Source organism: Vidua macroura, chromosome 2, assembly GCF_024509145.1.
Source record: "Vidua macroura isolate BioBank_ID:100142 chromosome 2, ASM2450914v1, whole genome shotgun sequence".
Classification (NCBI taxonomy): Eukaryota; Metazoa; Chordata; class Aves; order Passeriformes; family Viduidae; genus Vidua; species Vidua macroura.
This window is the reverse complement of record NC_071572.1, coordinates 33,128,231-33,147,346: the sequence shown is the minus strand read 5'-3', so window position 1 is coordinate 33,147,346 and position 19,116 is coordinate 33,128,231. Positions and strand designations below refer to the sequence as shown.

At 40.4% G+C, this 19,116-nt stretch overlaps 1 protein-coding gene across 1 annotated transcript; it reads right to left on the bottom strand.

Moving 5' to 3' along the window:
- Positions 1-1,500: 1,500 nt before the first annotated feature.
- On the bottom strand, positions 1,501-17,130 carry NIPA1 (NIPA magnesium transporter 1). Its single transcript, XM_053972028.1, is given in 7 exon segments — positions 1,501-6,816; positions 8,087-8,247; positions 9,502-9,592; positions 13,515-13,562; positions 16,790-17,045; positions 17,048-17,064; positions 17,067-17,130. Coding segments are annotated over 7 exon segments (1,149 nt in total). The 3' UTR covers positions 1,501-6,304.
- Between the last annotated feature and the right edge of the window lie 1,986 nt (positions 17,131-19,116).

The window sequence follows — 19,116 nt, the reverse complement described above, 5'->3', positions numbered from 1 at the left end:
CAAGGAATTTAATGAGAGCGGTCATTGTAGGTCCTTTTGCGTGGCTGTGGACAGACTTTTCAGGGCTTAATATCTACTATGTGTATAAATATCTTGTAAAATTTAAAAGGGCAAAGAGCAAAAATACACCTGTACAACCTCAGGAAGCTTTAACAGGGTCTCTGGTGACCACTTCTCTGCTGTGTTTTGTGAAGACAGCTGAGCAGAACAAAGAAACCACATCTGTAAGTCTACTTGTGCAACCTACAGTGTCACAAGGAACTTAAGGGACTCTGCTTAATACTTAAATTTGTAGAACAAACCTCACAAAAATCAACAGGAATTTTTTTTTCTTTTGACACAGAGATTTTTGTCTTTAATGCTCTTCCAATATGAACTGCATTGCTGAGATAAATATATTAACTGTGTTGCTGAGATAAATATGCTTAGGATTGATTATGTCCCAGACTTTCAACACCAGTGGTGTAAATGGCACATTTGCCTTTACCACAATGCTGCTGCCTTAAGAGGCCTAGCTCCTGACATACACAAGACAAGGATAGCTGAATTTTCTTGCTAAAACATACAGACTCCTTATCCTACCTACTTAAAAATCAGAGATGCTGCATGCAGAAGTGAAAGCCTTTCAAGATTTCTGATCTTTGTACATTGTATTAATATCATAAATACACTTAAAAGTAAAATTGCAACAAAAAGTCCATACCCATTTTTTCCACTGCATACATTTAATATTATTGAGGAGCTAGTTTCCTTGTTTAAAGATAACTTTTAATTTTGACTGGCAATAATATCAATGCATTCCCAAAAACACAAGTGCACAGAATGAAGCCATTCTTAATCATAAATCCCACCATTAAAAAAACCCCAGCCAACCAAAATCTAACACACACACACACATATACAGAGACTCTAAGTTATGTATTTGCCAGTACCTGCTATAAGGGGCTAGGAGTTTCAGATGAAGAATGAGATGGGCAATCACTGTAATTTTCCAGGAAATTCTTTCTACAGAGAGCTATTATGACATACAGTAAATTAGACTGGTGACAGACTTCTTTACAGCTGTTGCCACTTGATGCACACCCAACTGTGGAGCAGTAAATCTTGAAGTAGAAGCTCTAGCAGGTAACCAATGTACAGCAGTGCAGGAATAGAGCACATGTAAACTCTAAATACACAGTTTGAAGTGACTCAAGCCCCAGTAAATATTTTTGCCAGAGAAGTCTTCATTCTACCTGTAAGCAAACTTCAGTTCAATGAAGACATTAAGACTGCAGCCTGCTGGTAGATACTGGTATAGGGCAACTGAGCCCTTTGTAGGCCAACTGATCTGTACCCATGGAAGAATCTGCTATTCTGATTAAAAGCAAAGCTGCTATTTTATGAAAGGGTAATGGAAATAGTTTAAGCTTATGAATTGGAATTACCCTGTAAAGCAGTGTGTGGGGAACTTGATTTCCTCCCGACCCCATTTGCTAAAAACAAGTCACAAAACAAGCATTGAGCTAGAAATAAATCATTTATTTTAAAACAATACAGGTTAATAAATAGATTAGTTATCAGAAAACTTAATAAATAGCCTTTTATAATTTACACAAGGCAAATACAACATGCCTATAACTATTTTTTAAAAAGCAAAGAGTAAGCTTGACTTGTAAGCCATTAACAAATCTATATATACATTATTTGGAAGCTAATAAAATAAACCGTTTTTATGTAATCTGTAGTAACTATATTGCAAGAGCATTGAAGCAACCAAACCTGACATTGTATTTTTTTTGCCAACTACCTTTTCCCTATATCCCATTAGAGCTACTTTTTACATTCCAGGGAAAAAAAAAAAAAAAAAAAAAAAAAAAGGAGAAAGTTCCACAGTTAAAAAAAAAAATAACTTAAAAATACCCTTTTTGTGTAATCTTTTCCAATATTTTCCCCTCTGTAGAGCAACTGTCTGGGGAGGGATGTGGACATGGAAGGACCCAACAAAACCACAAACAATAAAGAAACCCCAAACTTATTTTCAGCTTTTAAAAAGAAATTTCTTAATCTGTAACATTTCAACATTGCTGTCTGATACACTTGGGCACTAGTAATGATAACTGTTGACAACATTGGTGCCTAACACAGTACACATTAAAATTCTGCATTCTGTAAGCCCACAGATAGCACCAAAGAATTATTACAATGATAACAGGTAACAGATAAACATTTGATAATGCTTGATTTAACAGTAAAACTTCAGCACTCAAGACAACCAGGGAATATCTGTAGAATCCTTGATGTCTTATATTTATAAAACAAGAATGTGAGGGGGGTACAATGTGCAAACAACTTCCCATTTAAAGCACTCCCTATTTATTAACCCTAAATTTCTTCAAATGCAAACCCTGTATTTTTTTTAAATAAAATGAAAGCGAAACATCACTTTCTAGTTTTTCAACAACTTAATCCAGTGTTCTGATTTTTCAGTGCTAGTTACTTCAGAAAAATACATATGTTCTGATAAAATCAATATTATTAATAGGAAGCCTCACTTATCAAACTGTGATGATAGGTTCTTATTAATGTTAGTTGCAGCTCACTAATAAATAGGCTCTATTTACACATACAGAGTCCTGGAAAGTCGATACAGCAGATAACTTGTTTAGATATTTTTCTTTTTTTACAGAAGTACTTGAAGTGTAACAAATGTGGGGTTTTTTGGTTGTATCAAAAAGGTTTCTATTCTCCTACTGAACATTTGAGGGAGTTTTGTGTTTGACACCTAATAGAGATCGTGACTAACAAATGCAAATCCTCCATACACTGAAGGGAAAATGATCAAAGAGCTATCCTCAAGTGAGTACCGAGTAAATATGTTTGACATGTATAATAGAAGTCAGACATACAGAGTGAAACGCCTTTCCTGGGAGTTGAAGGTAATTCAAATGCATTCCACCACTGTAATGAGCCCACTTTTTCTATGTGTAGCCTCTCCCACTTCTACTTTGGAATCAGAACTGAAGTCATCTGGCTTGCAGCTATCAATGCATATAACACAAATGAGAAGGTGAAAAGGGCAGACCCATGAGGGATGCCAGAGCTCAGGAGACAACTATGCACATTTGCTCCCTGAGATGATGGAACTCTGATATCTGTCTTATTCAAAGTGCTTACTTGTCAAAGGGGTGGGAAAAAAAGAGGGAACAGCTAAAATTCAATTTCAACAGTGCCTCCTTTTAAATCACAAAAGCAATGGGACTAAAAAAGGTAGGACACCTAGAAAGAGGAGGGCGTGGGATGGAGGGGGAAAGAATCATATCAACAGTGACAACAGAAAATGCTAATACATTTCTAAATTTAGAACTGAACCAGATCCAGGTACAGCAGAACTTGAAAGAACATTGCTACACACTGAACGAAGTAGCAAAAATAAAGCTTTCAGTTACTTAGCATTCAAGAAGTAAAAGGCTGCAGATACAAATGGTGTGCAAGGCCACAAGAATTTCTTTCACCTTATGTGCTGGCTTTTGACGTCTTTGTTTTAAACATCAAGATTAATCAGACATTTCTAGAAAGCTCATCACAGATGAGGAGCAGCTGGGGAGAAGAGAAGAAAACTGTGCTGATATTTATCAGTGGTTACAATGGTCAGAGGACCACAGAACACGGTTGCTACTTTATTCTTCCTCTGCATAGTGAGCACTTACCAAGTAAACTTCGTGTGGTGCAGAAAATGTCAAGGTTTAAACAGGGCAATCAAGTTATTCTGAATCTAACATTTACTAATAATTTGCATATGCATCTAACATACTAGGACAGGCACTTTATAAATAATTAAGAATTAATTTTAAAATCAACTAAGACAAACAAATATGGCCAAAGAAGGAGTAAGATGAGACCACAATAATTTCCATTCTGACCTAAAGATTTTCAGAGAAGTCTTCAGAGATTAAAGGCTAATACAAAACCAACATACAACTCATGATCTCTGAAGCTGGATTTTGAAAAGACAATTTGACTGTTTCAGAAAACAGGTAACATTGTTTTAAAAGGTAGGTTAGTACAGGTCTTGTAACCTATGTGCAATTCCAGGTTCAATTAAAAAAAAAAAAAGGAGGAATTAATATGACAAAATATGAATGTTTGCTGAGAACCAAGATACCATCTTCCAATCAATAATGGACAGAGGCTAGTTTTACCAGATTTCATAGCCCAATTACCCTCATCTACAATTCTCAGACTTTCTAAAACCTTGCACAGTATTTGAAAATCCATGAAGATGGTCTTTTCTCTGCTAGAGCTACTCTATTTCATTAAGATACCCAGTTACTGTGTGTTGGCCTGTAACAATGCACATTTCTACCAACTCAGAGCCATTCCCTGCAATATGGAGTTTTAAAACAACCTTGCAAATAACATAGTAGGGGTATTACTCCCTCAGAACAATCCCTTCAGAACACTAAATCTTTTGGATTAACTTTTGCAATTATTGCTGCCATTAGTAGGGCTTACAGCATTCATTTTAAATGAAAATGGAGGCTGAGTTTTAAGGAAACCTCAATTCAGGTCAACAAAAAACATCACAAGAACAGACAGTATTACTCTCCACTCATCAACATGCATGGTCCTGTCAGGCAGCTACAAAGTTACATTCATGATTTCTTGATAAAATAATCTGATTTTTCTCAAATACTGTCTTGTAATCACATAGGGATTTTCTGTTTTCTCGGGAGATGTTCTGAACAAGAGATGTTGAGTTCCACTGCACTCTTCCATTTTTGTACTTAGATGGGAACAAACATTCATTGCTTTTCAAGCTTTCAACTTTTTGACTCATGATGTTTTTGCTACCAAATATAAGTAGAACATGAAATTAACTATTTCATTCTTTAACATATCAATATTCTCTAAATGGTTTAAACTGAGCTGTTTGGAGTCATCCTCATCATAGCTTAAGCTGTCTGTATTACTTGTCAAAATATTACAACTGAAGTATGCACACAAGTCTATGAATTACTGATCTGACTGTATGTCCCTGTCAGTTACCTAAAACTCAGCTCTCTGAATGCTTTCATTTTTTCAGTCTTTAACCTCCTTTTCCCACGTTACAAGAACATAAGACCATCTTTTTTGAGCTATGAGAAATCTCATGCTCTTCTCTCTCTTAAATTTCTTTTTTTTTGTGGTCCCTATTTTTTAGCTGTTTCACAAAATGGTCCCCTGCATTTAGTCACTAAACTAAAATAAAAGTATGCTGGACTGATTTCAACACTCCTCTTCCCATTAGGACTATGAGTTTTTCAGAAGCTGTCAAGGCATCCAGAGCTTTCAGTTCAAGTTTGTAAATTCTTCCAAAAACATATGGTCCTTCTAGATGCTTTATGTGTTTAGAATTTGAATACAGTCCGATATTGTAGACAGTGAAATTGAATTATTAAACTGGTACAGGCCATCTGAAACAAATACATTCAAAATCATGCAGTAGTTTTTGATTGCAAAGGCACTGAAACAGTTCTGAGCTGCTTACAAATAAGCCACCATGTAGGCAGTGAGCCTGTGCATCATTTCCACATCCTTCACAGTCTTTCTACCTGCTCCCAATTAAAACTCTCAGATGAATGCAGTATGTCTTAATGCATGTAAGTTACAAAGAAAAATGCATACCTGGACACTACCATGAGCTGATAAGTAATTAGTGAAAGATTTAAGGGTCCACAGCTCTCTATAAAGATTTCAATTTACAATTCCCCTGTGTCTTCACCGCATGGCAGACAAAGTTGCCAAGACAGTCACTAAAAAGAACAAATCTACAGTCCATGATCCAACAAATATTTGTCTGAGAATTCACAGCCTTGACAGAGAAGACATTGTTATACTGAGATTCACAAACCATTTCACTTACTTTTCCCCCCTTATTTTAAGGTATACATCACTTATGATGAAAGGTATCAGATTGAGTGCATTAGAAACTGATGTCCTCTGCCCACAGAAATGGCACCTCAAAAGTCACAATACAAGCTTTTACACAGGTCTGTTAGAATATTCACAGAGCTTTTCTGATGGACTACCTTTTACAGTGAGGATATACATCGGTCTCTATGCTGACTCAATTAGTAGTTCCAATTAAGGTCATTTATTGTGTTGACTGGGTTACATGGACAGCTGTTCCTTTGAAACTGGATGGAGGCCTTCAATTCATTTCACATAGGCCACCAAATTGTTAGAGGGTAGTTACCAACCTGAATCCTATTTGAAATAGTGACCTAGAAATGAACAGCTCTGCATCCTTCCCTGAGCCATCCAGTTTCCCCTCAGAAATATTTTAATCTGTCTTCATGTTAGGTTTGTTTAAATCTCCAATATTGAAGTTGAATTCCTTGAAGACTTGTATAAGAACAATTCCAATAGACACTGTGGTGAATCCACAAGCCATGCCCAAAAAATCTACGACTCCTACATTACTCCACTCCCTGAAAAGGATGGCTGAAGCCAGCAGGACTAGGGTGGTAAACACAACGTAGTAGATGGCACCAAACACAGAGGAGTCAAAACACTCCAGTGCCTTATTGATGTATCTGAACTGAATGATAATGCTACATCCTAATACTGCCAGAAGTACCAGACAGAGGTACAGAGCCCTTTGACTTGATGGGTTATTGTGAAAGATATCTTGAGCAGCCAGCCCAATGCCTTTTGTGCTGGGAACAGTGAAACTGCCCAACAGAGAGCAAATACTGATGTAAACCATAATATTAGTAGGTCCATGAGCTGGAGCTATCCAGAAGATAAGCAGGAGAAGCATTAGCAGCACTATGCAGAGATAACCCACGAAAACTGGAAAACAAAAAAAAAACAAGAAAGTATCAAGATGAGAACTCTTGGTCTTCTTAAGATTTTAGCAGGCAAATCATGTCCTAGCAGTGACTTTGAGGTATACATCACAATTAAGATTTGCTATTGAAGATAGACCCAAATCACTGAGCTTCCAGAAATATTGGCACCCATGACTGATGTTGTCATGTTCTTTGGGAAAAACAAATGCAGAAAATTACACACTGTGGCACATTTGAAATGGATTTCAGATAGCTTTTTAAATTTTATTCTCTTTTCCATTAGGACTATACTCCTTAAAGTCTCCTATGACAGACAGAAGGATAACACCTCATTCATAATCATTAAGGCACAGTGTGTGGATCCAGCAAAGAGCTTAAACATAAAGTTAGATCCCACTAAGGTGAGCACAAGAGTAGGGACAGTTAGAACAAACATGAGGCCATATTATTTACAGTAAATCATCAGTACACATATAAGATCAGTGGAAGACATTTCATGCTTTAGAGTTTTAAAAAAATACATAGCCAATGCACTTTGTTCAGATTTAAATGGTAAACTGAGATCAAGGTATTTTTTTCTTTTCTTTGTTTGCAGACTTTTTGAATAGCTGATGCTATTAGGTTTGAGTTTCTCTCACTTCAAGAAAATACAAGAAAAACAATAGCTGGCAGTTTAGCTCTTAAGCAAGAAAAATAAAAATGAGCCTGGAACATATTAGTACCAGTATGTGTCCTCCAGCAGCTGGTGAGAAAGAACAGGCATTTCAGCATATGTCTCAACAGCCTATTTCTACATACCTTTATTGTGCAAATAAATCTGGGAACATAACTGGTATTTAGTATAAACTTTTAATTTAAAAACCATGGAGAAATAAAGGAGAGAGGAAAGACAGTATTTTTTTGTTTTGTATAAAACAACTTCAATTGAGGTCCTAGATTTATACTTTTCATCTCTAAATAGCAAGATACAGTCTTTCATAATGTTATAAAATTACAAGTTCAACTGGCCATTGTTCTGAGCTTGTTGTGCAGGATGTTTTCAAAAGTATCCATGCTCTCCTTTCTGCACACATGTCCCAATAAATATGACAAGTTCTAAGAAGAGTGGGGCATAGTTTTCTTACACAAAACCTGTACTGATCTGCTTCTGTCACATCATGATTTCTTACTAAGTCAATTTCCCTACCTGGTAGAAGTGGTAAGCCTCTTCCTCAAGCATACTCCTGCTCAACCTCAGAAAATCATTATGAATTAATGAAAAAACCAACTACCTGGATTTGTAAGCTTCTCTTCAAGTTCAGCCTGAGTTGTTACACTCTCGGACTTTGGGGAATGGATAATGAGAACAACAGACCCAGCACAGCTCAGCAAACACCCCAGCTTGCCAAGAATGTTCAGCTTCTCTTTCAGCAGGTAAGAAGCTAAGATGGACCTTTGAAAAGAGGAAGAAAAACAGAAGTTTGACTATATCCTGTTAATAATGTTTAACAGTGCTGTGCCATATGAATTTCCCTTTTAAAGGAGTATTATCAAATGTGGCTGAGTTCTCAAAATGTGTTTCTGACTTATCTAAGGAAAGATTCATCCATTTGCAGTTTTACTCAATCCTTGATGTCTCACCTTAGTAAAAAAAAAAACCCAAACAACACAACAAAACAAGACAGAAACCCCGAAAAACTCCTAGCCACAGCACCACAAAAAACAAAACCACACCACCCCCTCAAACCCCTCCCCAAACAACTGAAATCTCCCAAACCAGGTAGGTATCTGACCCCAGAGGCAGACATCTACCCACTACCAATTTGGTGAGCTGTCACAAAGCTCCATTTTATAGGTGCTAAGCAGTCATGAGATAAAAGTGACCTTTGGTTACAAAGATCCCAGGGCTGGGCTCAGATATGTAATTGACCAAAGTAAGCAAAAGTATGTGGCCTAGGATAAAATAATAGGTGGTACTTCGAGCACCATCAGTGTGCTTCATAGTGATAGAACTAAAGACAGACATGAAGCAATGCCATCTACACTCTGAAACAGATGACCAGTGCAGTCACAATTCAGTAGGCAGCAGAAAAATCTCAAGGCTTTGTTTTCAGAGTTGTGCTTTTTCACTGCAGTGATTCCACAACTGTAGCTCACCTATTCACAAAACATTAATTACATATTAAACTCCTTAAACTCACTGCCTTTTCTGTGCCTCCCACAAACATAACTTCTAAGAAGTTGGGGGCATGCATGTGCAAGGAACTCTCTTGAGTTTTCCTCCTTGGAAAGAGGCCAGATCCAATGAAATGCAATCAGTATCAATAAACACATGTGGGCTGTGGATAGCCGGGTAGAGAAAGACTGTGAGACAAAAGGAAAGATCTACATAGTAAGGGAACTGTGAACATGAGAATAGGCAGAAAAGTCCAGAATAACCACAGAAAAGGGAGGGGAAAAAAAGTTTATCTGTTCCAAATCACAGTGAGAGCTAAAAGCAGAAGACACCCAGGAAAACCCTTCTTCACCACTGCCTTCCCCCAGCCATGCTTTCCTGGGGAAAATAGGAATAGGTGACATTGTAACACATCATGAACAGCCATAAGCCTAACATTTCTCAGTGGATCTCCAGTGAGCACAGAGTCCATCTGACATTTTATTAAGTAGTAATGACATCCAGATAAGAACAAGAAAAGTAAACTCTTACCCAAATGGAACGCCAAGAGCTCCCAAGGGTGTCACTAGCACAGTTGGAACTGCAGTGTAGGCCAAGAAATTCCCTATTTGACCCAGTGCCACTGTCAAGGGAACCAGAAATAAGCCTTTAAACCCCTTTGTAAAAATAAGTAATCAAAACTTGCCCAATATTGTTTGGGAAAGACTGACCTAACTGGAAAACAGATGTTACAATTTCCTTAGTTCTGTTAATTTTGCACATAAACAAAATGGCTGGAAATTTTCTATAGTTTTGTGTTTGTTAATACAGGATTTATATTTGCCACACAAGAATATTCAAGTGGGCACAGTAAATAATCTCATTTGTAACTTCTCTTAGTCAAATATAAATAAGACTATGAAATAGAAACACTCATGGATTATAATCTCAGTATTACACTCAAATTTTGTATGAGGAGGGGTAAAAGTATATATAATCCATGGTTTCATCTTTAGAATGTGCATTTATGTAAAACAAATGTACTTGATTATAGTTCCTAACAGCAGTGTTAGTTTTTTTGGGGGAAATAGAGACAGTGCTGAGGAATCTCCTACTGAAACACTAAAAACACGCGTAAGGGTTCTTCAATACACTACATCAACTTTTCATAACACTGTGTAACATCCAAAGTCATTCCTGACAACTGTAAAAAGAACATGCCTGACAAGACATAGTAACAGCCTCAACCTTATTTTTCTTTCCTCCAGTAAAAGCAAATTCTGAGATATACCACAGTATTGCCTATCACAGTTGTGATAACAGTTCATGTGTTCAAGTTTTCAGTTAAAAAATAAAAGCTGGATGGTTTTGCAAGTGCTGGCAAGTTTATAATAGGTCAACATACTTGCATAGTTACAGGGTCTGTGGTAACTGGCAAGAAACTTGAGATTGAGCACAAATTACATACCGCTCAAATTTCCAGTTGCTGTTAAAAGCCATTATCAGCATTTAAAAACATTTCAAGAATCCAAGATGTCTTTATGCTCATGCTGGCACTGCCCTCAACTATCAAGTCTATCATCCAATTTTTTACATCTGCAAAGCATTCTGCAAATGTTAATTAATTTACCAATTTAGCTCACATTATCAGTAGAGCTGAAGACCTGTGTAACCTACAGGAAATATGAAGGAGACCAACAAACTCACAAAACTGCAGAGTGTGGAAAAATTATACTAATTAAATTCACTGAGGCTTTCTCTATGTGTAGGAGACAGAGAAATTGATGAGCAGCATTTTGAAGGCACAAGAGACAGCGGTGGTCTTCCTGTCCCTGGGAACAGAGTAGCTCGGTTATCAGCCTCAGGCTGTTTGGAGATCTATGTAGCAACTCTGGCATTATCTTCAAGGCATCTGAAGGCATTGGGGCAGATCTTGGATGGAGAATGGTACACAGCTGTCACTCTTCATTTCTGCAGATTTCATACATTTCCAAATGACTCGGACAAAAGGTTGCTTTTTTTGGAGGTCAGGTGTCTTAACTTTTTGTTAGAAGAACTCTTAACAGATAGCACCAACATCAATCCACAAAGTAGATCTCTGAAGCTTCAGTCAAATAGAACATATTGTAAGGCAACTGAACTTACTGGAGATTTTCCGTATCACCATGTAGTAGGAACTAGTAGTAGTAACAGCCCCTTACCACCACAAATGACAGACCAGGACTAGTTAACACCAATTTAAAAAAGAATCTCAGTGATTGTTACCATCTACCTGATGTTGAGGACCTTTGCTGCCAACCTATCCAGTCCTCTCTGAACAGAAATTCCTCATCAGATACATCAGTGCTGTAAGTCAAGACATGACTTCAGTCCGTGAAGGCACACCAAGCTTTTAATATGATAAACAACTACCAGTACCCTCGAAGTTACTTCAACACAAAACCTGATGCACACTGGCATGTTTCCATTAGCCAGGAGACCAGGAGTAGACCTGTACAGCAAAAGATATCTATCCTAGACATGCCAGGGGGTTTATTTCAGACTAACTTCAGCCTGCTCCTGCTAACTTCAAGTCTATTTGCAGCTCACATGCATCAAGTACATTAAGTATGTTCCTAGAATTCATCTTCCAACCTACTTTCATTTTAAAGACCAGGTTAGGAGCCCTAACTCTGCTATGAAATGTGAAATACAGCCCAATCTGTGGTGACAAACAGGAGATGCACTTCACAAGTGTACTCCCCATCTGTAATACAACACTAATGCAAATGTTTTCACTATAAGAGCCAGCCGCATCTATGCTGCTATCAAAACCTGCACTGAAACTAATTAATTGGCCAATTAATTAGTTTAATGATCATTGAAATACCTGTACACATGCTGCAATCACTCTTTTGACTACAGAGGAGGGAAAAATCCCTTAGCAGAATGTGCAGCCCTTCCTCTGAAGTCTTCAGTAATCCAGTGGATCCCAGGGCCCCCGAACAGTTGGGCAGCATTATGCTGACTCAGCATGCCAACACAGAAACACTTATTCACCATCTGAACAAATACCATGAGAACAAGTTGATAGTTTATGTGGCTTTTGTTAGTCATCCGAACTCCAAATTCTCTGCTTGAGAAAATGATGTCAGCTGTTATCATTTCACCCAGATAACTGGGGGTATTGCTAATTCCACAAGTACCACCTTTCCCCAAATAGCACCTTTCTTCTCTGCATCCCATAGGTGCCTACCTGGCCCTTGCTATTGCTGTTTGTGACTGTGCTGCCATTGTGAGTCTATAATATCCACAAGCAATTCCTCTTGCTCGGTTCCTCGGTAAAGCTACTGAGGTTTTGTTTTGAAATACCAGTGACTAGCTACTGGAAAAAAGCCAACTGATACCATTCCCTTCAGCTGTTTTGCCTTCATTCAATTCTGTCAGCATTCAATTCTTTTAAGCATGAAATTGTTTTCTCTGATTCACCAAGGTAAGTCCTGTAATAAAACCTTTTTAACTCCTTCTGCTTAGAGATTACAGATGGGAGCCTCAGGAGTAATAAACAGTGACTGATGCACAGATTTACTTCTACTTAGGCAGTAGTGATCCTGTCAGGGGAGGAAGCTGTCAAAGAACTAAACTCAGGTTAAATAAGCTGAGGAGTTTTCTTCTGAAGCTCTGTTGGCTTCTACACTTGCTGTGAACTTTGTCCTTCAGTGGGATCAATCGGTTTTCATTCCTTTTGCATAGCTTTAAGACAACAAAACCAAAAATCAGGGACTTACCTTGCTGCCACAAAACCAGGGGCACAACTGGACTCATATACTTCTCAGAAACAGCATCAGAACTTTCCAAATAATTCACAAAAGGCTGGATTAGAGTCTAAAAGTGGGGTATGATTCTAAGCTTGTGGGCAGGATTAGGGCTGATGTGTAAGAGGAGAAAGCTAGTTGCTTTCCATGCTCCAGATTCACATCAGAGAATGAACTTGGTGTTAGCAGAGTTACAAAGATATTAAGGTTAAAATTACACTGATCTCATATCAGTACCACAGAAGGCTTTGCATTAATCTTGCAGATTAAAAGCAAAACTGAAACTGTATCTGTTGAACAAGAAACCAAAAGAATTTTGTTTTTTTTTTTTTAATAGAGGCTAGTTAAATGCTTTCTGATCTAAAACATAACATGTGCTCAATGAGCCCTTTTGTGCAGAGCGACAATTTTTAATTCAGGTTTGACTTTTATTAAAAACTGAGCTGGCCAGTGCAGTACAGAGACACAAACCATGCAAGAGCCCAGAGTCAGAGCAGTGTGTGGCTGCCAAGGGCTGCAAGTACCAAATGGTTTGGAAATGTGGAAAGATGTCTGACTCATGTTTGTCCCAGCTCTTTGCCTCTGCAAACACCACCAGGCATGGTAGCCATGGTAAGAGTTTACTAAAAGTGGAATATTTCTAGGGATGGAAATTTCATGACAAGGGAGTGTGAGATTCAAGATGAAAACCCAGATTTCTTGATGTCTCCTATCACCATCTAAGCAAAGCTCTCTTAAAAAAAAAAAATTAAAACTTTTTAAGATACTTACTTGCAATAGTGCCCGACCACCATACTATATCAGTTAAGTATGAAGTACCTGGAAGTATAGGAAAATGTATTAGAAAAATATGAAATCAAAATATTGGAACTATGAAACAACTGTCTCAGTTATTAAAGACCTTAATCTTAAACCTATTCTTCAAGGCAATTGAACCTGAGATTAAAAAAAAAAAAAAAAAAAAAAAAGAGAATATCGGATTTGGCTTATGTTTCTAAGTAAGACCTTCCTAAGATAATGTGTTAGTCAGAAGTTCTGGTTCCTAGTTTGAAGTACCTATGTGACACTAAAGCAGTATTGTGTAGAAAAGCATCCAAAATATCACCAAATGCTTCTGAGGGTGACATTTAAACATACAAATTAGAACAACTTCTAGGAGAACTGTAAACCTATGGATGCAGAACATGAATTGCTCAGTTAGTTTGCTAATACAACCTCAGTGAAATTGTGTCGGAAAAATTGCAGCTGAGAAATTGTTTTGGCAGTTTTGGCACACAGGTTTGACAGGATCATGGTGTCACCTGATCCTTTTGCATTGGAAAGTGCTACAACTGAAGCCTCTGAATTCCTAACATAGTTCACTGCTTCAGCGAGGAGTAAAAACTCTGCATTGTCCTCAGTGCCTCCCAAACTGAAGGATGATTATTTTCACTGTCGAGTTATAAGCTCTTACCTGGGGATGTGCCCAGGTGGAGCCTGTGCACACAGAAGTTCTGCTTCTGTAGAACATCAAGGCTCATGACCACTTCCTAAACTAAAGCGTGGCCTTCTCTGATGAGCACAGTCTTGGCATCAAGTCACACTCCTATGTTTTGCTCCTCTTTCTAGCAATACAGCTCTGCATTCATTTGGGAAGATGCCCTCTCAAAAGCTGCTGGAGTAGTAGGCAATATTGTACCTACTCTGAAATCCCAAATGGAAGAAAAACACAATCATCACTAACTCTGGAGACATATAAAGTATTAAGCACTTGGAAATCCCACTATACAATTGAAAAGAGATGAAATATGACTAATGAAAATAGCCAGCTTTAGCGTGGGCGTAGTAATTTTTTAGACTTTTGTTATTGCATATAAAATAAAAACACTGCTGGGGGCAGAAATTGTAGAAAATATTGACTCAAGTAAGGTAACTTTGCAAAATATTTGTCACCCACTGCTGTTTCTAACTAGACAAGGATTGCTAATTACATCAATACTATATTATTGATTCAAGAGAGAAGACGGAAGAGACTTGAAGTGCCTCCTTGTTAATTATACAACACCTGCTGAAGACAATGGAAAGAAGACATCATTTGATACTGGCCATCTCAGACTTATAGCTCCAACTGCTAGATTCAAGGCAGATCCCTACTGCTTCATAACATGAAATACAGGGAAACCTGGGGTATTTTCTTGGATGCCTCCTCACGGAGCATGCCAAGAGAAAGAACTACAAAATGCTCAGCAAGATGCACAAACACCAGTAATGTCTTCAAAACAGGAAGTTTTACAGCTGCTAGCACTGAGAAAGCAGGCACACGCCCATCACTCACTTAACCCAGTGCTCCACTGAAAGCTCTTCAGGAGTAAATACACTCAAAACGGAAACTTCCTCCAACTGCCTTGGGATGCAAAATTATTTTTCTCTTGTGTTTTGTGTTTTCTCATTGTTTCCCTTAAAAAAAAAAAAAAAGTATGTATTTATGATGCAAATGTGATCGTTCTGCGCACAATCAAAATGGGTTACAGCCATCTTGGCGCGAAAGGGAGCCTATGCTGACTATGCTTGCAAAACAAAAGTTTGTCTGATGCCTTTAGATGCAAGGTCATTGCAGAAAAAGCAAAAAAAGCTTTTTAGATCAGGCTGCCAGGTTGTAGTAACATAGTTCCAAGCTTGCTTTGCTCCACTGCATTCACCCTGAACATGCTAGATGCAGCAGGCAATGGAAATGCAAGTACAAACAGATATATATAACATATTTATTTGTATGTGCACATATATGTACATATTTACATATGTGCAATGTATCCAGAGAAAATACTTTGTCATGGAACTAAAAAGGATTTCTTATTAAAAAAGAGTTCCTAGAACTTGTGGACACATGCTCATACACCGACACCATCACCTACAAAAACAAATGGCTACTGACCACAGCAATACAATTCAAAGGCATGATGCAACCTGTGTTTACAGTCTTACCCTTACACAAAAGCATGATACTAAAAACAAATAAATTTTTAAAATTGCATTTGCCTATGTTCAAAGCATGAAGATGCAACTAGCAAATGCTGTTCAGCTGCATGCTTTGGGGAGCTCAAACTTCAAAATAAAATTCAGATCTTCACACTTGTGAATTTACACCTTTTTTTTGGCTAAACTGTCTAGACAGCACAGTCAGCTCCTGAATATGTTCACCTCAGGAAATAATAATGAGGCAAGAGATTTCCATATGAAAAATGTAAGAAATAAATTATTTCTTGTTACTGATCGGTCTCTTCTCTAAAAGCGGAAACCACCATGTGACTGATACAACTTGCCTGTGTCTGTGGAAGTTCTGGAATAAACAAGCAACAAGATAGGCTGGTGCTGTTCATGGCAGGAAACTATCTAAGCCACAGAAACTGGTGGTAAAGTCCCACAAGTACATGACAAAGAAGAACCTGTGTATGGACAGAAGTGCAGACAATACACAAGTTCCCAGCGCTGTGTTACAGCTGACAGACCAGCGCGCTGACCATACATCAGGAAGCTGTTGCTGATGCGCAGTTAACAACCGCTCGCTGCTCTCCCCCGCTAATACATCCTGACTGACCCCCACCTGCCGCCTCTCCGCTCATTTACCACCTCCCTTGCGCCTCGATCCAGTCATGGACCTCTGATGTCAAACACACTTAAGGTGTCAAACTGAAGCCAGCTCCCCGGTCCAGACGCCGGGAAGGTGTCCCGCACACCAGGCGACAAGGCCACCCCCCGACACAGGCTCTGACACAGCCCGTCCTCCTCGGCCCTCGGGGCGGGCCGGGTCCCTCGGCAGCCCCGCCGCCTCCCGCCCTCCGCTCCGGGCCGGCCCCGCCGCAGCGCGGGGAAGGGCTGCGGGGCGAGGGAGGGAGCGGCCCCGCGGGTGGCTGGGCGGCCCCGGGCCGGGGGCAGCCGTCCCGCACGGTGCCGGGGCCGACGCCCCGCACACCTGGGAGGTTACCGGGGGGTCGCGGGGTGCGGAGGGAGGCCCGGAAGCCCCGGGAGGGGCGCTCCCACCCGCCGCCACCGCAGCGCCGGGCCCCTACCTCTCCCGCGGGCCCGCACGATCCCCTTCTTCTGCAGGACGAAGGTGGAGCCGTTCACCAGGCTGGAGACCACGGCCACGCTCAAGCCCAGCGACACGGCGGCGGGGCCGGGGCTCTGCGCTGCCCCCTCGCCCGCTGCCGCACCGACCGCCATCCGCATGGCCCCGCCGAGAGCTGCAGGCGCGGCGGCTGCCCGGGCCCAGCGCTCCCGGCAGCGGCTCTGCGCCGGGACCCGCCCTGCGCTGCGCTGCGCTGCGCCGGGGGCGGCTCCGGGCGGGAGCGGCGGCAGCCGCGGCTCCTGGCGCGCGTCCCGTGCGGGGACGGCAGCAGGGTGACGTCATAGCCGTGGCAGCCCTGCCCCGACGGCCGGTGTGGCACCGCGGCGGGCGAGGCCACCCCGCTGCCGCTGCTGTCGGGGGTCCCCGGCGTGGGGAGATACCGGGCAGAAGCTCGGAGCTGCGAGCGTTCATGGGCAGGGGGTGCGGGACGACGTGTAGGGCGATGCGGAGACCAGGGGGATGTGGAGAAATGTGCACAGGAATGTGGAAGGAGACGAGGATGACAGCAGGGCGAAAGGATGCGGAAAGACAGAGGGATGCGAGAAGACGTGCAGAGGGATATGTTGTGCAGGACAGACGAGTCCCGCCGGGCCAGTGTTTCTGGTGTGGGAGCAGCGCTTCTTCCCAGCGCTCTCGCTTTCCCGTGGGGTTTCTAAAAATTCGCGTTGGCTTCCCGGTCCGCCCGACAGCGTGGGATGTTGCGACGGCAGGGCCAGGCGGGGGTCAGGGCTGCCGTTGCAGCCGCCACTGTGACCTGGAGCTGCGGCTCCATCCACCCTGCCAGGTCAATGTGAGGGGCAGAGCCGGACATCAGCCAGGCGCTGTGTGGCTACACACTGGGAAAGCTTGGCCTCTGCCGGGAGTCATGCACATTGCCTGAAAACTGGGGGATCCGTAATCACTCCCGCGGTAAATCCAAGAATCCACTTTTATTTCCAGGAAAAAGTTCACTCTCTTCTAATGGCATCCAAGGTCAGATGCTCACATTTATGAACCTCCTCTCTCAGCTGTCACTCAGCATCTTCCAGGGAGGGCAAGAACAGAAGCCATCCTGCCATTGCAGAGAAGGGCTGGAGATCCCTCTGGCAGGAATACAGCTGGGCCATCACAGGGCCACTTCTCTTTGAGAGAACTCAGTCTCTCAAAGATGAAGTGCTGAGATGAAAGTAATCTTCCTTGCTCAGCAAAATATTTTGTAACAGGTATCTATCTCACTGCAGTTCGTACTATTTCCAGATACATGTTGAAATAAATCAATCCATAATGGATTCCTGTGGCAACATCCATCTAAGGAAATGAGTTATGGTATCTTGGCTTAATATAAATGAAAGTGGACATTTCTGTAATTTTTAGCAATTGGGCATGGTTCTTAGCATGTATTTTGGCATTCCCAGGAAATATGAGTTTAGAAAAGAGGAAAACTCCTGGAAACATTTCTCGTCTGCATATTTCTTGATTTGCCTACACTGCTTGAGGCAGCTGTCCTAGGAAGGCACAAGAACACTGTGATGATTTTTTTAAGGTTTAATGGCAAGATATGTAATACTTACTGCAGTACTGCCCATATTTTCACCTAGGTTGTTTCATCAGGTCATTGTATCAATACTGAATGTAATAGAAGAGAAGATTCATCCTTGTGAGACTCACAAGACCTGCAAAATGAGTACACAGGAGGTGGAAGTACAGTTATCCATAGCAACCCTTGGAAACAAAGATGGAGGTGAAGACAAATACAGGCTAATTATAAATATCCATTTCTGATCTATATACAGCCTAGTAACATATACAGAAAAAAATTATTACAGGAAATAATTTATGCTTGCACAGTGGAAAAATGATATATATTTAACAGCCTTTGCATCTAATTATCAGGCAAGTTTCTAAACACAGCTCAAACCTGGCCAATTTTTATACTCAAAATCTCTCTGTGGTGTGGTTGAACTAAGATAAAAGCAGGTACCAGAGGTCTCAAGGAAACAGTTCGTTTCAATCCAGCCCACTCCAACCATGTCATTTTAATAGCTTACTCATCTATCATCTACTTACAATCTAATATCCTACTTATAAATCTTATATATGTCTTTTCAAAGTATGTATTTGGATAGGTAATTCTAACATACTTAATCTGCCTTATTCAGTAGTTACTCTTGCACTTGCCATATAATAGGTATAGTGTTCCTAAGGATTAGTAATAGACTAAAATAATATTTGCAGCACTGTGCAAGCATAAATTATTTCCTGTAATAATTTTTTCTGTATATGTTACTA